This window comes from Lagopus leucura, unplaced genomic scaffold (assembly GCF_019238085.1).
Source record: "Lagopus leucura isolate 7727_CA_CO unplaced genomic scaffold, USGS_WTPT01 Super-Scaffold_100076, whole genome shotgun sequence".
In the NCBI taxonomy this organism is placed as follows: Eukaryota; Metazoa; Chordata; class Aves; order Galliformes; family Phasianidae; genus Lagopus; species Lagopus leucura.
The window spans coordinates 694777-721244 of NW_024962316.1; the positions used below are offsets into that span (position 1 = coordinate 694777).

At 43.6% G+C, this 26468-nt stretch overlaps 1 protein-coding gene across 1 annotated transcript in view; it reads right to left on the minus strand.

Moving 5' to 3' along the window:
* Nucleotides 1–1566: 1566 nt before the first annotated feature.
* CPAMD8 (C3 and PZP like alpha-2-macroglobulin domain containing 8) overlaps nt 1567–26468 on the minus strand; it is a 39637-nt gene continuing 14735 nt past the window's right edge. Inside the window, exons 20-43 of the mRNA XM_042887240.1 lie at nt 25082–25313; nt 24468–24621; nt 23723–23865; nt 23203–23254; nt 22220–22518; nt 21588–21813; nt 20889–21065; nt 19387–19468; nt 17774–17930; nt 17430–17504; nt 16167–16332; nt 15526–15612; nt 15024–15160; nt 14500–14655; nt 14048–14110; nt 13456–13694; nt 12346–12433; nt 8891–8965; nt 8097–8202; nt 7895–8005; nt 7111–7323; nt 6587–6661; nt 2636–2804; nt 1567–2353 (exon numbers count right to left, since the gene is read on the minus strand). Of these exons, the coding sequence (XP_042743174.1) occupies nt 2353; nt 2636–2804; nt 6587–6661; nt 7111–7323; nt 7895–8005; nt 8097–8202; nt 8891–8965; nt 12346–12433; nt 13456–13694; nt 14048–14110; nt 14500–14655; nt 15024–15160; nt 15526–15612; nt 16167–16332; nt 17430–17504; nt 17774–17930; nt 19387–19468; nt 20889–21065; nt 21588–21813; nt 22220–22518; nt 23203–23254; nt 23723–23865; nt 24468–24621; nt 25082–25313 (3283 nt within the window). The 3' untranslated portion in view covers nt 1567–2352. The remainder of the gene's footprint in view (nt 2354–2635; nt 2805–6586; nt 6662–7110; nt 7324–7894; nt 8006–8096; nt 8203–8890; nt 8966–12345; nt 12434–13455; nt 13695–14047; nt 14111–14499; nt 14656–15023; nt 15161–15525; nt 15613–16166; nt 16333–17429; nt 17505–17773; nt 17931–19386; nt 19469–20888; nt 21066–21587; nt 21814–22219; nt 22519–23202; nt 23255–23722; nt 23866–24467; nt 24622–25081; nt 25314–26468) is intronic.

Below are 26468 nucleotides of genomic sequence, written 5' to 3' on the forward strand. Positions count from 1 at the left end.
GCTGGACTGCCCAAGGATCTACGAGAGCATCAACATGAAATTACCTCAAACATCCTTCTGAACTCATCTGAAGGGATGAGACAGGAAAATGAAACCCAGGAAGGGAAAGAGCACAGGAGGCTGCAGAGCTCAGGGCACAGGTCCCATCTTCCCAGGGCAGTTGGTTACACTGACAGAATCACAGTGCCCAAATATCCCGACTCAAAGCACTGAACAGACGCCGAAACCAGCAAACAGTAGGGTTTGTATCGTGCAGCTTTGGTAGCCAGGAAAAAAAAAAAAAGAAAAAGAAAAATATCAACCAAAAATGCCGCTCTCTGCAGCTCATACTGGGTCTGCTGTTTACCCAGGGGATAAATATTGACTCAGGCCATGTTTACACAATAGCCAGCATCTGCCAGGCCAGTCGCTTACAGGAGATGGAATTGAGTTTAAGGGCATTTTTCTTTACCTGCCAGGCAGGAACGCAGCTGCCAGTGCTTCCATTGCACAGTGTGGACACAGCAAGGACACAATCTGTTAATGTGCACTGAACAGACGTGGCAAAAAACTGCAGAGGAGCAGTGGGTACACACAGGCAGCAGCCACAGTGAGGTTCTGCAGGAGAGCTGAGAGCAGCAGGCAGGCTGCAAACGATGGGGGGAAGGCTCGTACCTTCACAGAGCAGTTCTGAAACTCCAGAGAACTTAGAGAGCCAAACCCTCACAATGTTGTGATGCTCTGCAAATAGCCAGCCTGACATAACGGAATGGAAATTACCGTAAAGCAATGGAAAGCGCAGCAATAACTGAGCAGCGAGGTGCCAGGCTGCAGCAAGTGAGGGTTTGCTCAAATGCAACAGCAGTGGGCACAGAAATGAAGGAAAGAAGCTGCTTCCCTTCAAAAGGTCTCAGGGATCTCCAGAAGATCCCCTCACCTCTACTGCCAACCCTTAAGTCAGGGCTGGGAAGGGGGGGTCCTGGCTCCATCCTGCACCTGAGCTCCCCTAGACTGGCCCTGCCTTCCACCAGGTGTTCAATCACTGCTTCAGGCTGTGTCTCAGCATTTCTGCTACAACTACACACCCAGGGTCTGGGGTACCCCCTGTTTTGTCCCTGTGCAGACAGTTTTCTGGAATAAAACTGCCCTTGTTCTGGAGTAGAATGTCTGTACTGGGATATATTCTTGTCAGTGTTCCTATGTAAGTAAGGCCTCAAAATGAAGGGGGTTGGGCTTTTTCCTGTTTCCATTCACCACGAAACATCTCAAAAGGAGTCCCCACCCCACTCTGGGTCCTCCTAACAATAGAAGTGAGAAGATAAAATATTAGCAGTATTTTGCAACAGGCAGTTGAATCAAACTCCTCTAAAGAGAACAGTGCTGCTCCAGCCAGGGAGGGAAACCAAAAAGTAATGCACTTCTGGAAACAAAGCTTTTAGTTTTAGTTGTACTGCGTTGCTGGTGCAGGTCAGGCTGTGGGGATCTGAACCACCAGCAGCCCCAGGGCCACTGTATGGATGGCCATATCCAGCAAAGGCATCGTGTGGAGGGAGCAGAATTGAAGTGATTGGTGAAGTCAGGCAAGCATTTAAAAGAACTGTGCCTCAGGTCAGCTTTATTTTCATGCCAGAGTTACAAGGAGGAAAGGGGCTGCAGAGCTGAGAAGGCTGCAAGCAGCCCTCACCAGCACATAGTGCAAAATGAAGAGGGCTCATCCACCAGATGCTGTTACAGCTGGCAAACTCCTCACCTGAAGCTTTCCAGCCCTGGATTTCAGTTTTCTCTTGTAAAACAGACCGCCCAACAACATGGATATAATAGTGCAGTTTTTCTTCTTGTGGGACATCATTATGGGTGCAGCAGATTTATAGGCTACAGAAGATTACTAGCCTCTTGCTATGTCATAACTAGCAAAATACACTGATTTTTATTATTATAGTTTGAGAGAAAACTTCTCAGCCATCTTTCCTCAAACAGCAGTTTAGCTAAGCACAAGGCCTGGACTTAGCTTCTAAATGTAGCTAGGAAATGGCAGTTGCAGTATCCTGATAATAGAGAAGACACTTGGAAATGGTCTATAGGTTTGAATTCCAGCCCCTATTTTTCTCACCTAGAGGGCACAGCACATCGGCCTTCCATCCTTGGAAGCATTCCTAAGAGGTTGCACAAAAGGCAGAAAAATTGACAGAAGAATAACACTGAGTGTCCCTCTGTGCTCTCCAGTTCTCCCCGGGGGGCAGAAAAGCTTACACAGTTCTGAGGGCAGCAGGAAGTAGTCATCATTCAGTTTCTGTTCTGCAGCAGGTCATCTGTTGGAACAAACTCATACAGGAGTTGATTCTGAGCCTCTTCTTTTTATTTAAATTATATATTTCTGTTGAAAAGAGAGCATGATGAAGAGTCACTTTCCCATTACGTAACTTTATGGCACATCCCTGAGACTGGGCAGCAAAAAGCTTCAATCTCCCAAGAATGGAGACACCCAGCTATGAAGACTCACACACTGTCCCAGTGAGATCTCGATCCTGGTGAACATTTGCTAAAGGGGCTCAGGAGCCACTTCTAAGAAAGCCCATTTTGAGGAACCAAACACATCTGACCCAACATGAATTGCTGCGCTGTAATTCCCAGAGCAGATTCACAACCCCCAGCTCACCATTCTACGGTGGTCACTACTTCCTGAATGGTGTCCACTTCTCTTAACGTGCTCACTGTTGTCAGTTCTGCCACCGTCTCAAAATCATCAGCTTCAGAGGCGTAGGGGTCCGGGTCGTATTCATAGGAATAATATGACAGATCCAACGGCAGCGGAGGGCCTTCCTCAGCTGGAAAGGAAACCGTGGTTGTGCTTTAGCCAAGGAAACTTCTATGCTGTGACATGCAATGCTTAAGTGCAAAGGGGAATGACATCAGAGGGAAGGAATGGCAGTCAGGGAGACAACTCAGGAGCCGTACAAGTGTTTCATTTGTGCAATGGAGGCTGCACATGTCAGCAGAGCAGTGCACGCATGCTTAGGTTCACACACAAGGTTTACTCCATGTTTGTGGTGAAGAGATCAATTGGAATAGGAAGATTTGTTTTCAGACCAACAACAAGGAAGATTTTGGCACAACAGACCTGGATCCCACACTGAAAACATTTACTCTGCTTTCAGCCTCATCTAGGTGTGTCTACTTCGGCCAGAGCACCAAGGAGCTGTCAGCACTTAGCACAGAAATGTGCAGAAACAGACACTGATCCTCCACACATTCCCTCCAGCCCACCCCAAGGCACTGGCAGGTCACTCAGTGAGCATCCCACCAAAAAGGGCCGTACCTCTGTGCTGGGTGATCGCCCACAGCCCAGAGGTAAGGCTGCAAGATACAAGCTGTGCCTTGAGCCAGCTCAGCTTTTCATCTCACCCAGTTTGCTTTCTACACACTGTTTTGGATTACAGCAATCACCAAAACATAGTTGTTGCAAGAGGAAATGTCCCCCTCATAAAAGTTTGCTTTATTGAAGGAGGATGCTTGTCAAGGCCTTTGAAAACATTTGTTCTCTAGAAATAAAATATTTGAAGGCTTTCCTGCTGCCTCCCACACCCTCCCAGCAACAGGCTCGGCCCAAGGCAAGGGAACACTTGCCTGCAAGCAGTCAGCCCGTGTTCACTTCTTGGCCTTCTCCAAGTGAGAACGTGCCAGATCATGAGGCTGCTCTATGAATGGATGATTGCTGTCCACCAGGGACAGAATTAACATCACAGACCTCACTTTTCCTAGGAATGCGGTGTTGGAGTCAAAGCAAAGATGAAAGGCTGACATTTCCTGTTGCACACAAACTGCTGTCCCATCTCCAAATGTTTGTGCCTCAGCCAATGTTTGCTGAGCAGCAATGGGGGGAAAGGAAAAGTGGCCCAGTGCCAATTCCATCAGTCCTCAAAGAGCAGCACTGCTGTGAGCAGTGCATGGATGATTCCACCTGGAAATTGAGCTCACCCTGATGTTCCTATCAGAAGCCAGAGATGGGTGATGGCATTTTCTGAAGTAACGATGACACCAAATTAAAGAATTGTAATACCACCAGGAATTTGATCGCAGCTCCTGGACCTTTTGACTGCTGGATGAGAACTGCAGAAATAATACAGCTCCAGCAGCAGGGAGAGGGCTGGAGGGCACAGGAGAAGGGGGGGGGGGGTGGTCAGACAGCACAAAGATGAGGGGCTGCCTGCTCAGGGAAGCACAGAGTGCAACAGAACAGCAGCAGCGATACACTGAGTGCTGCCACAGCACTATTTGATATTGCTTCTCCACCCAATATATGCAGAACCACAGTATCAAAGTATCTTCTAACACCGCCAGCTGTACATTCAGCACTTTCAGTAGAGAAGATACAGGCAATTTCAGAAGATCATTAAAGACCTATGGAATCAATTAATGCACCATTTTGTCAGAGATATGAGAGCTACTAAAGATCCCTGAGGCTCTGAAATCAACAATCTTAGGGAACTCATAGGCAGAAATGCACTAAAGATGCTGCTTATAGTCCACTCAGCAACCAAAACCTGCTTCAGGAGCTTTCTGTTCAACCAAAATGACTGGAACAGGCTGTGAAAGCATACCAGCAGAGCTGCAATGCTTATAGGCAGGGGTGGATCCATACTGCTCATGAAAAAGCTATTCCACTTCTGAGTCTCAGTAGATCACCTGTGAGAAACAGCTGAGGAAGGGGATGCAGTCATGAGTACCTTCAGCTGGCTTTCATTTCAGCTGGGTTCTGTCAGACTTTCCTCTGAATCAAGAAAATATGCACAAGCAGAACTGATTTTTCAGGGCATCCATACAGTTATTTTACTTGAATAGCATGAACTCTTAAGCTGTCATTTATTCTAGTAAAATCTGTGGCGTATATGGAACTATACTACAAGCCTGTCTGCCAAAGTGAGCCCAAATATATTATGAAGTTCCCCACTGTTTGCTGGAAGGATTGTTGCCATTGCTGAGTTACCATAGGCAAGAGCTGACAATCATCAATCAAACCAAGCTGAGCCTGCACAAATCACATGGCAAATGCAGAAAGATATCAGACAATAAAACCACCACGAGGTTCTGCAAGAAAAGGGTATTTCCTGACGATTAACACACTGGAGCAACTTCATCCCCCTGCCCTAATCTTGATCTGGCTCCTGGAGCTTTGCATCCCTTTAGGAAATCACAGATTTAGACATGGCTCATCAGAACGCTCACTGGAAACCCAGAGCACCTGAGCTGACTTAAACCGATCTCATGCTTCAATGCTAACAAACCAGTGAGTCCAAATGAGACCCATGCATAGGGAGGGATTCATTCATTTGTTACACTTTGATTCATGTACCATGTGGTTGACCTGAGAGGAGCTCAGAGGATTAATGAAAATCACATGCTGAGCGCTTTTCCTGATACAGGATTTAGTCTGTTTTATTTCTGAATGCTCACTCTGCCATGGCTGCTCAGACAGCTCACTTCAGACAAGGATCTGCCTTCCAGGAGATCTCTTCAGCACTTACATACCCTAGGATGCAGCAAGCTCATCATGCTTGTGCTTTGAGAAACATGTCCCTATGACACACGTGTGGTTATTAATCTAAAGCGTATGAAAATGCCACACAAGATTTATCTGCCACTTCTGATCCTACTGGGAGCCGACTGAGCCCACACTGCTTTTGTCTGTTCAAAACAGAAACCAGAGGGTTATGCTTCTTAGGTATTTCAATGCAGCTTATTTCAAAAACACTGTTCTGAAAGCTTCTGGATTGTGGACTATCTCAGGTAACTGAATTTGTATTGGAGAATAATGTAATGGCAACCCCATTTTGTAGACCAACAGCAAAGCACTGTGAACTTGCACACCAGTGTCCTACAAAGCAGTCAGGGATCCTGCTTTGAAGGGTACAGATTGCAAAGTTTTCTCATGTTGGGCACACTGCATTTGCACAGAGTAAAAGACAACAGGCATTCATTTCAATTCTTCTAGCAGATAGCATTCTGATACACATCCAGTTCAGAAACAAAGGGGGGAAAATAGGAGAAGTATTAAAACACCAAGAGTGGATGGCCTACAGAACTGGGTCATGATGGAATATTCACTGTGCTTTTGCACCTTAAGAAATACCATCCATTGCTGTAGAGCAGAGGATGGGCAGAGGACAGGACGGTGTCTCACACTGAATGTACAATGATCTGAACTTTGGTGCACAAGAAGGACGTGGAGGAAGGACACACACAGGGGAAGGCATGGAGACCTCTCGAGGAATTAACTTGTTTTACTGATTCGTTGCAGGGAGTTAGAGGCCAGAAACAAATTAATGAGTGGAAAGCAGCCAAGGAAAATCTAGTCCAATTTATTTACCAGAAACAGCACGAAATAAACTATTCTATTGACCCTCCACTGCTTCTTGGTGAGATTTTTTGTGAGCCATGAGCAAGTTTGACACCAGCCTTGGAAAAAAAGAAGTATGAATATAAGCACCAAATAAAATGAGCAGCCAAATTCCTGGTTACTTCATGACCTTAAAGCTTTTGCTCACTAAGGCCCTTTATTCCAAACAGCAGCTCTGAAAGGATCAGGGCTGCCACTTGATGCAGATATTACCTGCTGGAGTCTGTTGGACGCTGGGTTGCTCAGCTGTGTGGGAGTTTGTCTCCCTTTCTTCTGGCAAATTCTTGGCTGTAAATAAAGAAAAATGAACACCTTGGTCATCACATTTCTTAAGTCTCTAGAAAACATTTGCATTTACAGAGGTGGTACATTTAGTTCAGGTATACTGCACAGCACAACCTGGAAGCACATGCAGAGTCTCCAAAGTATGCTACATTACACTGATAGTACTTTAAGCTTGGATTACTCACTTCAGGAAAACAAAATCACTAATTTTCTCAGGAGTTTGTCAAGATTGGTAGAATATGTATTCATGATAACAGAAAACCCAATGCTGAGCTAGCAGGTGGCAGTTGCTTCTACAGTTCAGTCTCTTGTAGTGTGAGTGGCAGAACACTACGTAGGAGGTTTTGAATTCTCCTCTTTCCCCTACCACACACCCATAGTTATCATTTGGTTAGATCTGTAGTGCTCCCCAACCAGATTGTAGCAGAAATAAAAAACTGAATGAAACCTACAATTAGAACACTGAGACATGGGGATCTGCTCTATCCTCGTATTATTCCTGCACGATGCTACTTCCATTTGGCAATGGTTCTGGTAGATCTGTCCATCTGATCCGCATACGGGATCCCCATCATAGCCACAGTCTCTTGAGCACATGCATTGCTCAAAATACTCATCCTCCAAGCATCCAAAAATGTTATTGCATGGCCCAGAGTGAGAAAAGCCTGCAAAGTAAACAGAAACATCCAAAGCAACATTTTTGCATAGTGAAGGGAAGGGAAAGATGTGGAAGCAGTTTTCTCCTTACTTCTCCTATGTAAATTTTCACACCAAATTTCAGGTGTTGGATAGTAGAACTCCCCCAGTTTTCCATAACACACGGGATAGGAAAGAGGTTACTGGTTCTGAGACAAGTTAATCCTGTCACTACCGAATAAAATTTGATATTTCAGTCAATTGAGCAACTCTACTGCAAGGTATCTTATAGACAGAAAACTAAACTGCATTTGAAAAAAGTTTTATGTTTATTAAAACACCTCACTTTCCACAGGTGTGTCCACAGTCATACACTCCATCTTGCCTCCGAAGCAAATAAAAGCAGTTCACTTCCAGAGACTGGAGAGCAGAACACATTGCTGTCTTTGTCATGAGTTTAATGCTGCTCTCATGCAGACATTTGTAAGCCTTCCACCAACACAAACATCTTTCTAAATATCACTTTGAGTTCTCAACTCCTGGACTTATGTGCCTGCAGGCTCCATTTTACAAAATCTGCTTGGCTTTTGTGCAACTCACCAGCCCACTGGCTTGCTGAGCTCTCCACCTCATTGCACGTCGGCCCATCGCAGAGCTCCCGTGCCAAGGGGCTGTTCTCACTCACGTTGTAGAAACGAGTTGCTTCAAAAGCTGCAGGTCAGCAAGAAAGAGAAATCACAACAGAGTCTTATTGTTAGAGCCCCAGTGCTGTCAGAAAAGTCAAAGGAAAGCAAACACGTACCTGGCTCATAGTAATCATACACTTTGATAGGAACAGGAGCTGTTTTCCCCACTATATACTCTCTGAAAGCTTGAAACTTTACACAGGTCATGCACTGGCTAGGAATCTGTATAAAATGATGCAAAATATTCGTTATAACAAAAACTACACTGTCAGCAAAGAGAGATGAACAAATGCAGCATTTAAGCCCCTAATGCAAAAAGGTGAGAATGAAGGCACCTCCAATAGCAGATACAACGGCAAAAATAACAAATAAAAGCCAAACAGAATGAATTAAAACAAATGATACTTTGTCAGCCTTTAATTTAAGCGCATACCTGCTAAACAACCTCAGAGAGCAAAACCTGAATCTCATCTGTATCCCAACTGCACTCCTGTCCTCAGTCTGCCGGCTAATCAATTAGCCAACAGTTTACTGCTGATAACCAAGACAGCAGAAATCTCATTTCTTCCTTTCTAGTGTGTGCCCTGAGGTCTGAATTGGACTGCATTTCGCCTCCTTCTTTTAAGGATGCTAAGTATACCTGGAGGTCATATTATTTTGGGGTAAGAACTAAGTGATACCTGGCTGGAGATTCTGTGTGAGCTGAAGCTGAACACCCACCTCCTTGATGCCTGGGCTTCCAACCAAAACCACAGCACCTGCCCACCTCAGAAGAGGCTCAGGCAGCTCACCGGCTACAGCTGCATCTCAATTCTCATTGCAGATGGCCACCAGCAGCAGTGCACTGTATCCACGTGCAGCCACCTGCCCGTCTGAAACGTGGTGTAATTATACGAAACAAGTTCATTACCTCATCAAAATAAAATAGGACTTTTCTTCCATCCACTTCATATCTTTTTAATCCAATTTGCTTGTTCATCAGTAACTGGGAAGAAACAGACAGGTTTAGTTTCATCTTATAGAAAATGGCACATCAGGTGCTAAAACTGATGGGTTTCTTTGGCTGGAAAGGACAGAGAAATGCAAAGAGGAGTGAAGTTGCTCTCAGACAACTGAGGAAAAAAAAAAAACCGTCCACATTTTTTTTGCCCCCCTGATCTGACGAGGAATGCTTGCAAGGTGCACAGTGCTGTTGTTCCTGATCCCTGTGGAACGGGGAGCGTTTATCTCCCTCAGAACACACCTGACATGCCACCTATAATCCAATTGAACAGCTCCCAGATTGTTTTCAGTACCAAGGCTACAGCAAGACCTCAGAGACCCCAAAACACTCCATAAAATCTCTTATTTACACTCTTCCAAACTGCCAAGGAATTCTGCTGCTGGATCACACTGGTTATTAAAGGCCCCTTCTCCCACCAGCTGAAAAATCCAAAACATTCTTCTGCCAGGAAAATTAATCCTTACATTTGAGAAGAGCAGCCATTTGAGAAAGCCTTAGGCATCCTCCCTTTGACGAATGGGGTCAGGCCAGGCCCTGCTACACATCTTCCCTCCCTCTGACGCTTAGGGATTTGCAGCATGTGTTGTGCCAGTAATGTACACAATACATTACGCTTCTTTTATTACTTATTGAGACAATCTGCATATCTAAAGAGCATTAGAACAAGATTTAAGAGCACCTCTCACATCTCGGGTGCTTCTGCCTTTAATCTGCCACAGCCGTTTTTAAAGATGCTCCAGATCATCTCTTCAGCTAACCTCAGGTCTGTACAGTGTGAGCAAAGGCTCAGAGCAAAGTGTGTGAGAATTTGTTCATGGAATCACAGAACCAACTCAAAGAGTGCAGAAGTTATCTCCCTGGAACAGGATGCTGAAGGTCCCCCAGACTCTTAGTGGCATCCTGTGATATAATTGCACAAAGTTTACTTGGTTTTTAATTCCAATAGGACTTATCTTTTGTTTTTCCAAATGTGGAAAATTATTATCTTGATATTATAATGGCTGTCATGCTCAAGGTAACTGATCAATCATTGCTGTTTTGAAGCACTGTACTCAGAAGACTTCCATCAAGTGAGAAATATTTAATTCAGAACCTGTGGGAAAGGACTTGATTTTAAATCCTGGTCTGGGGAGCAGAGGGCTGGAATTTGGGCACCTTCTGCTCCAAACCACCCTGTTGCTTTAAGCTGTTGGACAGCCCTGTTTGTGACACAGGGTGATACCGACTCAGCTCATCGTGTTTGCGCTGTTATTTTGGGATAAGTTACTTTGGATCATAGAATTCAAGCACTGCAGAAGGGGAAGCAGTTATTATTATGTATTAGAAGGAATGACACCAAGTCAAAAGCACTTCTACCAAAATCTGCCTGTGCCTGCTGCCAACAGCTTCAGCCGTGGATTTCTTCAGCACAGTGCTTCTAGCTGTAAAACCCTGCGCACAGCTTCCTGCTATTACCGTAACAAGCACAGGAACACGTGTTTCAGTCCCACACAGTATGGAAAGGCCCAATTTAATTTGTCCTCACAATGGCAGGGCCTGGCGGTGGCCGCTGGTGCTCAGCAGTAGATGGCTGCAGACGGGGCTTTATGAGGGCTCGGAGGGGCTGGCGCCATCGGGAAATGTGCAGCTCAGCTAAAGTTGCATTTTTCTGGTGAAGGCTGATATATACCAGCCCGTGGTGACCTCCTGACCTTGTCGACACCCAGCATTATTAGAAGGATTTGTGGCTGCACAGCCAGGGGGGCTGCCATCGATGTGCAACAGAGCATTCATTAACCATCAGTGCCCTGGAGCTGCACGTGGGCCCGCTCTGCGAACACTGCTCCCTTGTGAGGGCAAACAACAAACAAGGAAATGTGATTTACAGCCCCAGCCCTCCTCACTAGGAGCAAAGGGAACGGCTGCAGTAACAAAGAAAAAATGCAGCAATGGGAATGACTGGGCCTGCTGCTGCTGAAGGTGCGTCCGAAGTACAAAACTGGTACCACAGCCTCATGGAAGCATGACAGGGATACACATCTGCCAGGCATAAGTAAATGGCAGGGGTTGTACCTTCATTCCTTATATACATTACTCCAGATTTGCCCCTGCCTTTCAGATGCAAAGGATGTCTGCAGTGAGAAGGATGCACAACAGCTTTTCAAAGGGAACGTTCCCCATTGAAGATGCAACATTGCTCCCAATTAGGTAAATTTTCCTACTGCCCAAAGGAAGAAACTCACTTCTGCTTAGGGAAATAGACTGTGCAATAGAAGCCCGAGTGCAAAACCAAACCACCTGCTACCTGAGAACCTGGTAGATGGTGTTACACAGGGACTCCTGTTTCTCTGCCCGTAAAGGGAGAACATGAGGCTCAGACAAGCCAGCACAATCAATTGTGCTTAGTGCTAGAGAAAGCCTGTTCATGGTTAATGTGCTGGGAAGCTCATTCAGCTGCAAGGAAGTAACTCTTCTGCAATAGCAGAGCAGCCCTGGAGAGAAATACGTTGGTCTCATTTTCTCCAAGAAAATGCAGTGGTGTTTATTACAACTCAGTCAAATCAAGGGAAATTCTAGAGAACAATGCAGGGTGCACTCTTCCTCTGAACTGGGGCATCAAAATAAGCTGCCTGGTCTTCACTATCATTCCCATCTCCTCTCACGTAATGAGGATAAGGCTGTTACAAAGACTTCTTCCTTCAAAAAAGTAGTTTTTAGCTCCTTGTCAGTTCTCAAAGATACAGTTTAGTTTCTCTCTGTACCTCTCCAGCTACTCACCCCTTAAGATCAATTAGTCTTCAAAAAATTTGCAGCATACAAAACAAGCGAATGTGCCATAATGCCTCAATGAATATAAAGCAAAGCTGAAGACTACAGTTCGTCTCCCCTAGAGGGCTGGCTGGGTAAGAGGCACATTCTGTCCACCTCAGTTTGGATTGCAATAAACATGATGTTCTCCCAGAAGGGAAGAAAAAAAAGGCAAAAAATTCCAAGACACAGAGCCTCCAAAGAAATGGAATCCAGATGTTGGAGATAACACAGCCCACTAAGAAGCCATAAACAGCTCCTGTTAGAGCACATTTTCACTTCACCATTTCCAAATGGGTCTCATTTAATTACTGTGTGCTGCGCTCAGTAATAAACCTTCATTTGGCTACGCTCAGTACATTTGTTACTCTTGCTCAGAGCTTCTGTTCACTCATATCAGATAAATATTTTTTGACAAGTGAGATCTCCTGCTCCCAATTTTAATCACATATTTTCAGCCAGTGCTCTAACAGACAACAGCATTTACTTCCTATTGCTCTCCAAAGGGAATCCCTACCAACTAGAGAGCCAGGTCCCAGCTCAGCACTGTGCCTTGCATTCTCATTACACCTTACCTGTTCGAGGCTCTCGATGTCTGCACGAAACCCTGAAAACAATGGCACTTCCAGCACAGCCATGTTAGAGGATCCCGAATGCAGCCATCTTCCCACATGAGCAAAAAGAGAGAGAGAGTGGAAATAAACTCAGGATCCAAGGTAACAAACACTACATGGACAACTCATGATGGAGCACAACTGAAACAAGCTTCAGAGAAAGAAATACAAAGGGTCTTTTCTTCAAAGGATTTCAAGCTTGTACATCCACAATGGCACTGGATGATCTGCAGACAGATCCAGGGGCCTCCAATTCAGGGCTACGAGTCTCCTGGAGTCATTAAGCCTTTCTCCTGGTCTTAACTCCAGGCATCTCCCTAAAATATCCTACAGTATCCCTTCACCTGTAATCACAACCCCTCTCCTTCCCATTCTGTTTTTGTTTTGTTTTTTCTCCTGTTCCTTACAGGAAAGCATCCCTAGGACTTCACCTGGAAACTCTTTAAAACAATCACATTCTGAGTAACACCCCTAGCTCTAAATATTTCCACCATCATCCATTGATGCAATTCTCTATTCACATTGCCTAAGACAAAGGAATGAAAAGAGCATCATTACAGGAAGAAAAGGAGGAAATAGAAGATTTCATTTGCTTTTGTTTTCTTTCCAGCAATCAATCTCCTTGGACTGTGCTTCCTCTCCAATTTCTGTCTTTGCTCCAGCAATTCCCAGGGCAGAAATTTCAGAAATAACAACAGAAAGGTTGTGTTGATGCAGGGCAGCCTCCTTAGTTACAAGGATCTTTAAGGGATTGACAAAACTGTAAGCCTACCTCCCCAGTACCAGCTGCAGTGCTCAGGCAGAGGGCAAAACGGGCTGAGAAAGTGGAACTGTTAATGCACCAAAACACTCAGCAAACATTTGGAAGCTAAAAAAATTGTGTCAAAACAACGAAGAAGCATTTTTCCTGTACTGACAAACATATCAGTGCAACTGCCTTACAGTTTTAGACAGCAGAGAGTTCTCACCAGTGGAAAAGCCTGCAATGGAAGGACCAATCGATGTGCTAATCCAAACACTGGGCTGCCTCTGAGAAACAAGCAGGGTGGGATGGAGACTGACATTTCCTACCTCGTGCACGTCTCCAGAATCACTTTGTACTCCTGATGGTCCCGATCTGCAGCCGGGTCATCATCATCCACCACTGCTCTCTCTCTGTGAAAGGTTTCAGAGCGATTCTCATCTGGAGAGAGAGAGCGCAGCAGAACTGGAGCTTGGAGATGCTGCTCTGACTTTGGCTCCTTCAGGTTAACCAGGAGCTGGAATGCTGGTTTGGCAATAGGATCTGGCACGTTGTATGTGACATCAATCTGTAGTAGAAAGGGGAAAGAAAAAGGTAGTTAATTACACTCCCATGTTTTGTAGCATCTGCAAACATTCTCCAAAGACCAGCATAAATAGTACAAATCTTCAGAGAAAGATATTGGCATGCACAGAAGCAAGAGAAGCTTTAAAACTCAGTTAGATGTAGGTAAAGCTGTACTAAAGCAAACGCACCATGGTACAATCACATTTGCTTCTAGGGATTAAAGCAGAACCACGTGATATATCTACTTAGAAACTCAAAGTGCAATTCCTTCCTTGCAGCAATCTGGGATTAAAAATACAGCAAACAGCCTGTCAGCTTAGCCATCACTGCTCAGATACCCCGAGGCAACTTTACCTGCATCAGACAGCAGCCTTCACCTTTGGCACTCACAAACAGCCCCGTGGGAATACTGGGGATCTGTGGAGAACCCATAGTTAAGACTCAGACAAGACGTAGCATTCAGAATACAAGTGAATATCAATTTAGCTTGATTGTGTGAAAAATCTTTGCAGTTTTAAAGGACCCCAAACAGCTGTGGTGACCACAGCTTATTCTCTTCAGTCACCGGCACTTAACAAGGGTAGAAACAAGTAGCAGCAAAAAACAAACATCAGTCAGTAGTTATGGTTAAAAACGCCTTTGATCGCTGCCTCCTTCACATCAAAACGAACCAGGAAATCCCAGGAAATCCCACATTTCAGTGTTCAATTCACTTTTTAAAAAATTACTGTTACCATTACTGCACTTTGCTGATTTGTCATTCAGATTGCAGTTCAGGTAGATCACATCAACACAAAACCACTCACCACTGCAGTCTGGAGGACTTTTTTATTCATTTTATTAAGCTCAAATGTCTCCTGGTAGTCTAAATTAGTCGAAGCCAAGGAAATGGTAAGGTTGACTCCTCCAACATAAGAAAGGATTGCATACTCAGCCAGAGCCTGCAGGGCTACACACGTGTCCTAGGGATCAGAAGAGGGAGAGGTGAGAATAGTGAAGAATAAGGCACATACTAAGCTTACAAACAAAGACTGCGCTGTACTGTCATCAGCTTTTGGTAGCAGAGTCTTCCTTATTGATTCATAGTGCAAAAGAAATCTCAGCTTTTGTTCACTTTTATTATCAAAGGCATCTGTAAAGACAAAGTCTGGGTTCCTTTCAAACTACTTATTCTAGAAAGAAATAGTCAAGAGCAACAGAAAGCTTTTCTTCTTAACAGGACACAGTTTCTAGACTCTAGACAGAAATTCTACATTAACCATACCTGAATCAATTAATTCCTGCAATTAATTATGCATCACCAAAGTTACCTTTGCCTAAGGCAGCCCACCTGAGTAGAAGAGAATCCTCCAAGTGCATTCCTCTGCTGTGAGAGCCATTTTACCACAGGGAGTGCAGAAGCCACATCTCCTAGGAGTGTGTATGTCAGAAGGGCATAAGATGTCATTTCCACTTCCGCAGAAACTACTGAAAGAGAGGTGGGGGAGAAGGGGAAATAAATCAAACTACCATCTTGGAAAGAGAATCAAGTTGGTCAGCAGTTGAAGTCTGGGAAATCAGTACTGAAATGACAGTGACTGCCAATAAAAGCTGAGTACACAACCCTTGTGTCAATCTGAAAATACGAAGATAAACAACAGACTGACTGACATCTTCAGAACATCTTGTTAAACGAGTTCTTTGGGGACCAAAACTATCATGTCTCCAGAAACGCTAATAGATTTTGGGAGGGTATAGAGATGTGGGAAGATCTGAAGTGTGTTATGTAAACTGCCATCAGTGGCCTCCTGCTGCATCACATTCCCTTATTTTTGCTTTTGCCATACAGGTACCTGATTGTGAGAGTCCATCATTAAAGCCCATGAAGGTATCTTCATCAGCTACAAGACTTCCTGTCAAGCTCCAGTGTGTAAAGCCATCTAGAAGGACAGGACAGAGGAATACGTATGATATTACAGCAGGACTGCAGCTCAGACTCCGCGCGTGGGAAGAATCAAACATTACTATTGCACCCAACTCAGCAGATCGATGCCCTGAACTGCACTGCCTCTCCAGTTAGGGGAGCATTCCCTCAGCAGGAGGCTGCAGCCTCCTGTTCCTTGATGGCTCAGTGTGATAAATGAGATCATTTTTGAATATTACATCAAAATACACCATGAGGAGGCACGATGTGTTATTAGACAGGCTCTGACATACTGACCAGAAAACTACTGCAGAGCTTCCAGTGCATTTGCCTTCCTTCAGCATCGGTTGCAGGCACAGAAATTAAGGCGCTCAGCCCTCACCCAAAATGAATGCAGAGAACTCTTTCCTTACAGTGTCAAACTGTGCTGTGAAGAGGACCTTCATCTCACAGGCTCTATTCTCTCCAGCAGCTCAAACACACCATTTGAGTTGCAAGGCCCGTTTGTTTATTCCTGCAATGGAGTTGCCAAGTTAAGAACTTGCCACGCTGGCCCCAGGTGCTCAGTACCTTGTGTGATTGCCATGCTGTTCATCTTCCTCAGCACCACAGCAGCAGAAGGACTGTGCAGCAGTGTCAGGGCATATGCAGTCAAGGCAGTGGTGTAAGGGTCTTCTGCTGAGTGCAAGTTGGCCTCTAAGAAGTGTTTTGCTTTGTCAACAGCAGATCTCTCTTCCTGTAATTAGGGGAAAGAGCCCACACGTTACCAACCTCTCTATCCCTGTTAACCCCAACAGGCAGCTAAGCACAACACAGTGACTTGCTGACACCCCTGCAGTGCGATGGAGAAGAGTTGGAAAGGAATAAGTGAGAAAACTCATGGACTATCAGGGGTTAATATATGAACAGCATAACAGGTAAAGCAGGGTCTGCATGCAAAAATAAAGCAGAAAAAGGAATTCATTCACTCCTTCCCATCAGTGGACAGAGTTGGAATCACTGCTTTTCTCAGGACTTTGCACCCATGAAGAAACAAGTAGGAAACACAGCTTGTAGAATGACACCAACACTTTCCTTAAGAAAAGCCACACATCACACACTGAACAACAGGAGCAAATAGCATAGCACAAATCATCTACGCCCATCCTGAGATGAATTTATTCTCCTTAAAGCTGAAAATAGATGTCATGTTGCTGCAGGGCAGTGGATGAACAGAGCAGCACGAGCTCTTTGCTGTACGTCTGATGGCGTTCCTGACACTCTGGTGCGTCTAGCAGGCGCCAGAGGATAATAAAGGCCAAGGTTCCCAGGGGTCCCTGCAGCCAACAAACATGTTTTATTAACTCCCTCAATGACCTCACCATGCAGGAACGTAGCTCTGATAATTTATAGAAACAATTTAATTGGACTTGATGTAATTTGGTTTCCTTTGATTTCCCTGTGGCACTAACCTTCCCCTCCTCATTTCCTAGCTAAGATCATTAGCAACACTTGCAAATCTCCTCTAGGAAAGCCATTAGCCCTACAGAAACTGCACTTCCAGCAAATAAAAGTGCTGGGGCTGTCCTATGCACAGCAGCCCCGGGAGAGCATCACATCACTTCTCAGAGGGGGACAGAGCTGTCAGGGAGGCAGAAAATTACTGTGAGCACTTCAGAACTTTTATTTTTTTATTTTTCCCCCACTCAAGGCTTTCAAACAGCCTCAGTTACATGAGTGCAATCATTCTAACGAGTAGGGAACCTCAAAAATAGCAACAACAAAATCAAGCTAAAGGCAAGAGTGAGGATTTTTAGGACATGCAGAACAAGAGCTGCTCTCAGTTTCTGTTACCTCAGAAGTTACACCTGTTTCCAAAAGAGATGCAACCACGTAAGCTGTCAGGGAGATCTTACCATGGATTCCACCCTGGGGGGAAGAGAAGACAAAGTCACTGAGACAAAAAAACTGGAGGAAAGGATGCTGAATAGGCACTAAGTATGGAAGTCAGGAACCCAACCCACTGCTGTAGCTTCCTTCCCAAGCAATAACCTGGGAGCACACTGAAACTCCTGGTTCTTCCTAAGTTACCTTTGCCATTTGAGACCACTATTCATATCAGGCATAAGGAAACTTCATCCACTGCTGCTTTGGGAGTATCTTTAAAAATGCACCTACTGTTATTTTTCAGTCTTTACCTGAATGTCCTTATTCAGAATCCTGCCCATAGCAGGAAAAGAGCCGTCTTCCTTCTGATGCTGAATGATCCACTCCTTTGCAGCTGTGAGTTCTTTTGGGTCAATGAAAATAAAGCCCCTGGACTGTGCAAAGGACTTGAGGACAAATGCTGTCAGCCTGTAAATACAAACCCCCATCCTCAGTGACCAAACTACCTCAGAGTCGTGTACAAATAAAGGGAAAACAACAGCAAAAGCACAAATTATGAAAATCTTGTGGGGAAAAAGCTCAGCATTGTTTAAAAAAGTATGGCATATGAAGGCTCCAAAACTGCTCTATGCACTGAACAAGAGCAGGGTTAAAGGTCAACAAATTACACTGAAAAGCATGACAGGAAGATACGCCTGTTTTAGTTGTGACACTGAAATTCAATTCCCCTTTTTAGATGCTTCAATTACCTTCAAGTTATTAAAACCTTGAAGTTAAAAGCTGCTGCCTTTACAGATATTTACAAAGGAGAAAGAAGAATAAGTTTTCCAATTTTGTTGCTGTCTTAATTTGGAAAAAAAAAAAAAAAAAAAAAAGAAAAGAAAAAAATCCAGAGCCACTATTGAAATGTAAGGCTCTGCTAGACTTCATACAGAATCAAGACTTCAGAAGGCAATAGAAGTGTTTTTGGAATTCTAAACCTCTGACACGCAACTAGAACAAACTCTGGCCAGCTTTGGGAGATTGAATCATTCGTTTTATAGGGCCCTGAGGAATGGGAGGGTAGAAGACATGCTGCCTGGCAAAGGATTTTTTGAGTGTTAAGTAATTCTGTGTCGCTGTGTTTTACATCGGGGGAATGGGAGATGCCAGATCTGAGATAAAAGTTCACTATCTTAAAAACAGCGAGGCAACAGCCCCATAGAAGTAGTATTTCCCCTCTGATGAGTTCACAGAGAGAATCAGTTTAAAGCAAAATGAGAGTAGATGGAGAAGCCAAAAGGCAGCATAAACTAACGAACGGAATCTACAAGATGTGAAGCACTGCCTTAAGGAGGGCCATGGTTCCTTAAGGAGGGCATCAGTGAGATGAGCTTATTCCCCAGGTTCACGATCTCTGGTTCTCATTTCATTCCACTTTGGAGGACCCTGTACTTCCCACTCTCAGGGCACAAATTTATACCATTCCATCTCACATGCAAGGGGATACAAAGCACTTAAAGATTGCTCTGTTTGTTTTCTACACTGGCAGAAATCTCCACTGCTTCCAGAGACAGCAAGCTTTCTGTATGTGCTTCAGGTGAAGCCCCGTTTTTCCTAATGGAATTAGGTGCTTGAAGTGCCTCAGGTATTGCTACTCCAATTCCTGTAGAGCAAACACGAGCACCTAAAGCACAGACAGTGGCAGATGAGACCATCTGAACTTCCAGTGAGTCCTGAAGCAATTACAGCACACCTACTCATGTAGTACGAGCATCCAGCAGCACTTCAACAGTAAGCCTACAGTCACGGAGCATTATTTCTGTTCCACACTATGTGACACCACGATGGAAGCTGGAAAACGACTCTTTTTTTCTTTGCCAATGGTGTGTTTTCCCATTTAGCAAACACTGAGTTTCCTAACCCCATTTAAATAGCAGCTCACCACATGCTCCCCGAGGAATCCCTCTCGCCAAACGCGCTGTATGAGCCATCCTGCCTCTTGTAGGTCAGCTGGCGCTGGTAGCCTGCAAGTTGAGAAAGAATTGTGGGAGTCCAAAATCCTCACACGGAGCAAAGCAAGCATTTAAAGTGAATGAAGATTCGGACCATCTGGCACTACTGCAAGGGATTCTGCTGCCCGAGGCAACTTCTTGTTCTGCTGCGTTTGACAGAGCAGCGCATTCAGGAATCTGTGCAGGCAAACATCTACTACAAGACTACAGGCATCTCTGGGACACAAATGAATGAACCATTATTTCTCCAGCTCTTAATCTCTTGCTAAGCAAGAGATCCATCAACAGTAGAACTTCAAGTTTCTGAAACACTGCATATTAAAAAATAAATTCTGGCTTTAGTAAGTCACAAAAGACCTCCAGAGTGAGCAAAGAGACTCATCTCAACTTTGGACTTGACAGGGCTCCAATAAGCACAGGGGTTTAAATCTCTTAAGGACTTTTTCTGTAAGGGCTGATTAACAGGCGGAGCTTGGAGCCAAAAACCTGGAAAGTTTGCAGATTCATGAAAAGAAACAGAACCAAATGATAATGAAAAGGAAAAAATGACTATTAAAAAAATTCCCTATGTGTTACTACTATCAGCAAACACAACACATCACAAACAAAACAGCTGGAGGAAGCAGCACCAGTCTTTTGCTGCTGAAAACAATAAATAAATTACAGATTACATTTTATGTTTATATTTTCATAGGAGAACTGCCTAACCCTGTCACCTCTGATTTCATGACATGGCTATTATCTGACTCACACATGAGATAGCTGCCTCCTTGGGTCATTCCTGTTTTCATTAATCATCTCCAAGTTCTTATTGCACCTGAGAATTGCATTTAGTTACAAATGAATTTGCAAGTGACTCTTCCCAAACAAACACTGAGAAAAACAGTCATAAAAAGACAGATTGCTATGAGCTGCTTAGAGAGAAAGGACAGGCCACCAACAAGGACAGAAAAGCACCTTCATCACATGCCTCTAGGATAACTGCTCTGCATGCAAACTTAAACTGTGCACATTGTTACCAAGGAGACACTGATAAACTGGCAAAGTTCAGAGAAGAGCTCTGATGTTGTGATTAAAGGGCTAGAAAGACAATTCAGGAAGACGACAAAAAGAACTAAATATGTACATTGACTACATTTAGATTTCTGTCACTTTCTGAAATTTGTAAACACAGAAACAAGTTACCCAAATATACACGTGCTAAAAAGCAGAAAACCCACAAACAAGTGTATAAATGAGGAGTAACCGGAGGGAAAGGCAGCTATGTATCAGGGGAAAACATCTGGCCATCAAAATCTATTAACCCGAGAGACTGTCCTGCAAAAAATGATGACTCCTCATCACTTGAGACGCCCTCCATTAGTAAGAGCAAAACTCCTTTCTGACTTACAAGCCTTTTCTCCTTCTGCAAACTGTAAATTTAACGGTTTACCTTGAACAAGGTAATCAGTAGCTTCACTTTCCACCTCTTGACTGAGTTGCTTGGTTTTCTGCAGATATTTCAGGACAAAAACATTAGGAGCAAAGTGGATCATGTTCTGCTCTCCACAGCCGAATGGTAATCGCAGAAGATTGTCCAAGTTGTTTAATGTAGGACCCATCACATCTCCTGGTTAAAGAAGAGGAGATAGGTTCAAAACCAAGGAATCATGCTCCGCTTCTTTTTATGTCACATGATTAAGCAGAATTAAAACACTACACCAATTTCTACTGGCTACACAGTCAGCTAAATTGTAGAATAAAAGGGAAGTCCTTCAAATGTTCAGCCTTATCTCTTCAAGCTTTTGCTGGAATAAAGAAGAAATGTCAGAGCTTGATTATCTGTGACTAATTGACTAGTTTAGAATGCAGTTAGTACAATATGTGATTATGACAATGAAATGAATACTATGAATTACAGCAGACAAGTCATCTGCAAAGTCCTTAGAGAGTATCTGCTTTAACTGCCATCATCTCAAACACAGTTCAATCAAGTGATTGATAATTAAAGCAGCATTTATCTTTATAAACTGCCTAAGACTACTTTATCCTGTCCATATTACTCAAATATTGGTCAGAAGCAAGTAACAGATGGAAGTATCTCCTTGTATTTGATAATTAATACCCAAGGATACCTCCTCACAATTGATACCTATTATTGAAGCTGTAGCTCTTTCTGATCCTGGAATTATGTTGTGGGGAACTCCAAGAGTAAATGCTTCATTGTGATTTTCATCAGTCTCTTCTTTCCTCCAAATTTTAAACTCTCCTATTGACCCCCAGCCTGTGGAAAAGCCAATGTACTTCACCTCGAACTGCTTGGGGACTGTCCACTCCACAATAATAGATTCATTTAGCACCCGAGTACCATGGCCAACCTGAAAGGAACAAGAAGTCATGCAGTTCCAACAACCCATGCACGTGAAATCAGCCTGTTATCTGTCCTTGGATGCAGTAACCTATGTGTGCAGCAGAGAATACTGTAAGCGGACCAGTATCTTTCTCTTTCCCACTCACAAAAAAAAAGAATACAGGAAAGCTTAATGAGAAGTACATAGACTTGACCTCCAAGCAGATTTAGCACTGAGAACACTGAAGACAAAAGCTCCTGAGGGCATAATGTGGTAAGCAAACGTGTTCAGGTCCAAACAGCCTGAGAGAGACTTAACACAGAAAAAGGAAGAAGGCAGCAACATAACTAATGAAACTCTGCCACATGTATGCTCCAAATCCGCTTAAAGAAGCAAGGGACCCCACAGACCGTTACACAGAGGAATTCAGTACCTGAATAATTCCATTTTTCCAGCTGATCCAGAAGCTGCGGAATTCATCCCAGGACAGGATACCAGCTGTGTCTCTGCTGACCACCGGCTCACCCATTTTGCTGATGGAAATCCACGTTTTAGTATTTTGGTGCCCACCAATAACAATTTCTGTCATCTCTGCCATGTCATGGGGACCAGAGGACAGTGCCACGTGAGCATCGTTGTGTGCCTTCACTGCGATGTCGAAATGTGTCATCTGGGCAGGCTTCTGCATGTACTGGTACTCATATTTGTTAGGTGTAGAAATGTGAATTTTCTCTAGTCAGAAAAAAAACGGGATGTTTATGCATTAGAGTTCACCTTCCATACTTAAAACAAAAAATTCCATCAATTTAATCCACAGCTAACTGCTAAAATTTAAGCAAACAAACCTATCCCAAGTATGCATTCCTTCTCCCCCCACTTCTCTCAAAACTATAAAAACGTATGTTGATGTTCCTTCCCATCCTCTACTCCTTTCCAATATAGAAGATCCTTCAATTGCAACTGCTCTGGTGGACCCCTCGTGAAGCACTCAAGAGATTTTTCAGTTCTAATCAAGCAGTCAAAAGCATCTCTGTTAGCCAGAGGAGCTCTGTTTGAGCTATCCAAATCTCCAGTAGAAAGAACGCACTGATTCCAGAGCTGGACTTTGAAACATCAACTGAAAATAGACTACAGCCACAGCTTCTGTCCACAGTGCTGAATACTCAAACTGTTTCACGAAGTAAAGGAATTTAATTGCCATTTCCAGAAGTTACTTGGGCAGTTAGAGCAAATTCGTAATTAGCCAGCCAGGTAAGAAGGGCTCCATTCAAAAAGCTCCTTCTACACAACACAACTCATAAATCAGACACAGAAATAAAGATTCCCCTCCCCGCTCCCACGGGATGAAGCCACATCTTCCTATTTACAACTCAATCAAACGCACTTGGTATTACCTCATTTAAATCACAAGCTTACCATTTGGGCAGAAGAACACACTGTAGGTGTACTCTCTTGACAGCCCCTCTGGCTACATAAAGACAGAAATCCATATGTAACATTACAGAGCTCGGGTTAGCAGTGACAGCTATTCAGCTTTACTTAGAAAACACAAACAATATTCTGACGCTGTACAGTGTTTTACATCCTGTAGAGAAAAAGTAACACACCACGTGCTGCTAGCTACAGATACACAACCTCCACCAGTGAACCTCACAGCACATTTCTCAGACTAACAGAGCAATCAAACCCAGTACAATTTCTATCCTTTTATATTCAAGCAGTAATGGAAATTCATCAGCACGAACTCAGAACCAAAGGGGTCCCTCTTGTATCACAAAGATTGATGATTCCCAATCATATAAGCATGCCATAAATCCGATGGTTCTCACAGATCTATTCACATACATCACCTAAACACTTTCACGATTTGCCCAAACACACATTGTGGGTTGTTTTTTTTTTTTCCTGAGTTATTACAAACATGTATTTTTCCTACCTCAATAACAACACTACTGCGAACATAATCCACTCCAACTGGGGTCCTTTTGTCCACATAATTGTCCTCTGAGTGCTTGCCATTCTTTAAGGTCTGCATCCCATTCTGACAGCAATTAGTTCCACCATATGCAAAAGCTTTTGCTAAGAAACAGAAGGGAAAAGCAGCAGAGATTTCAAGACAGATTCCCTGATCCACAGGAATTCAAAGCGTTTATCTAAACTAATTAGATGCAGTTGACTAACAACTCATCAAATGCTTTTAATTACACCTTTTATGTCATTTTATTACTTAAATGCCTGGATGGTCACATCCAGAATTGGGCAATATTTTAACAGTCGCAGGGAATACAGGAACTCCTCCCTCGTTCCCTGAGCTGCACAGTTTTTGCTATTGACAATTATTTTCTTGGAAGATGTACAGAATTTGTTGTTATTCTCTTGTTTAAAAATTTACTCCAATCTTTTCAGGAAGATGTAACAGATCACAACTATACACAGTGAGATACCACACAACAGGAAAATTAACCAGGGAATCTGCTGAATTTTGCTCGTATGGACCCTACAGCACATTGCAGTTACAGATCAGTTTGTAAGAAACAAACACGACTAGAAAGCTAAGCTGGCAGCAATGAAATAGCAGCTCTACTTTGGGGCACTGGAGGAAGAAAACATTTCTTCTGAAAGAAGAAGAAACATTTGTGAAACTCCTTGAAGGAACAAGCTGTTTTTTATCTCTGTACTACCAGTGATGTTGCTCAGTCCAAGCTCGCTGAAGGACAAAACAACAGAGGTGGGTTTAGCTTCCCCGGGGGCAACGCACTTCTTTCTTGTCAGATGGTGCTTCCCAGGATGCCCAACAAACTTTATGCCTTTCGGAACAGAAATCTTCACGTGTACCTGCAAAAATTTACGAGGGTCATTTATGGTGGATTTCATCTGTGAAACTTCACCCGCAGTTCAGAATGATTCCACGAGAACCAAGCAGAAAAAGCACTGCAGAAAACACCTCTGGAGGGAGTGCTTCTTGAAAGAGGTTCTTTCGAAGCAAACTACTTCCAGTCAGCAGCTTTCTGACTGTGAAGGAAATGCAATGGCTCAGAGTGATTTTTCTCATCCTCTTCCCTACATTTTTCAATATTTGGATTTCTGAAGCATCACAAAACCACCGCAGTTGTTTCAAGGTAGAAGTAAATAAAGCAGTGATTTTATTAGCACTGAAGCAGCAGTACTTCTATCTTCAAAGCACTCATTCTGAGCTTATCATTCTGTTATCCTTACACACTGTCTACAGCTCAGAGATGGTTGACCATAACCCACAATTTACTGACTTAGCAACAGGAACGAAGAGGACCGTTACCTCTACGCAGACAGATAAGTAATTGTAGACAGTCAATGGGATTTTGGTCTGTTCTCCTCGGATGACGTGGTATGGCAACGTGAAATCGATGAAGAAAGGCTTAAAGGTCTTCAGCTCCGTTTGATTGGCAATGCCCAACCCCTCCTCCTCAGAAAGGCCCACAGCTTCGGTTATCCATGTAGTGATGGAGTCTGGCACTTCCACGTGCAGCTCTGCTTCTCCTGATGTATTACTGCCAAAGAGAACAGGGAAGAAAATGGGTTAATCAGCTTAATGAAGTGCATTAGAATGATGCTAAAGCACACAGAGCGAAACATTTTGGGTATTTCCCTCCATATCCAAGCACACAGCTTCACATCAGTACCTGCTTTGAGCAGCAGCTTATAAAGGGCTCAATTTCTTCCTGCTAACTGGCAAGATTTTGGATAACTATGAGCATTTATAAGGAGAACAGCATGCAGTGGCTTCTGCAGAGCACAGTAACACAGACGCTTACTGGATTAAAAGCTGTAGAAGAATTTGTACCCTCACTAGAGGGACACTTTCCTTACAGGGAAACGCACTGAAAAAAACCCCACAACAGAATCCTAGCTAAAAACACTCCAAGAATAAGTTATATTATTTTGTATATATTTGTATATATTATATTTGATATGATGAAATAAAAGCAGTTTTTGTGGGAATCCACTGTTCTTCTATATGCTGCCACATTAAAGACTGCACTTGAACATAAGGCTAAAGAAGAACTTTCCCACACCTGAGGTTCAGCAATGGCCTGTGCATGAGGGCATGTTTTGATCGGGAGTATTTTGTTGGTTGCCTTTTAGAATCCCTGACTGACAGAATTTCCAAGAGTGTCATTTTCTTCAAGAGAGCTTTGATACCAATTACCGAAGATTTATATTCTGACTATTCAGCCCTGCTGTGCATCCATAGGGTATCACAAACTGCTGTATTCCTCCACGCTTCATAATAATAGAAATTCAATTTTGTTTTGCAGACATCGCGATTTCCCTCCTGCAAAGGAGGTCTGTCATTGCCTGGAACAGAAAACATTTCATCTAAAGCAAGAACAAAAGCTATTTCATGGCTCAGCTGGCAGGATGATTGGTGCAGTTATGAGTACACCCTAAGGTTGTTTTCTCTCAAGCCGTTGTTTATTTCTCTGAGCTTGATACACTTGCTGCTAGCTTCATCTTTTGGAGCAACATCCATCTTAGTTGGCACAGAAAGCAAGAAAGCAGGTTCTTCAGAATAAACTTTACAGCATAACACACTGCTCTTCAGTGCTGCAATACCTGCTAAGCCACATCCAGAACAAACTGAAGAGTTGTGCCTTTGCTGCTTTTTAGCTCAGAAGTCCATTCAAACGTCAGGCACCAGTGAG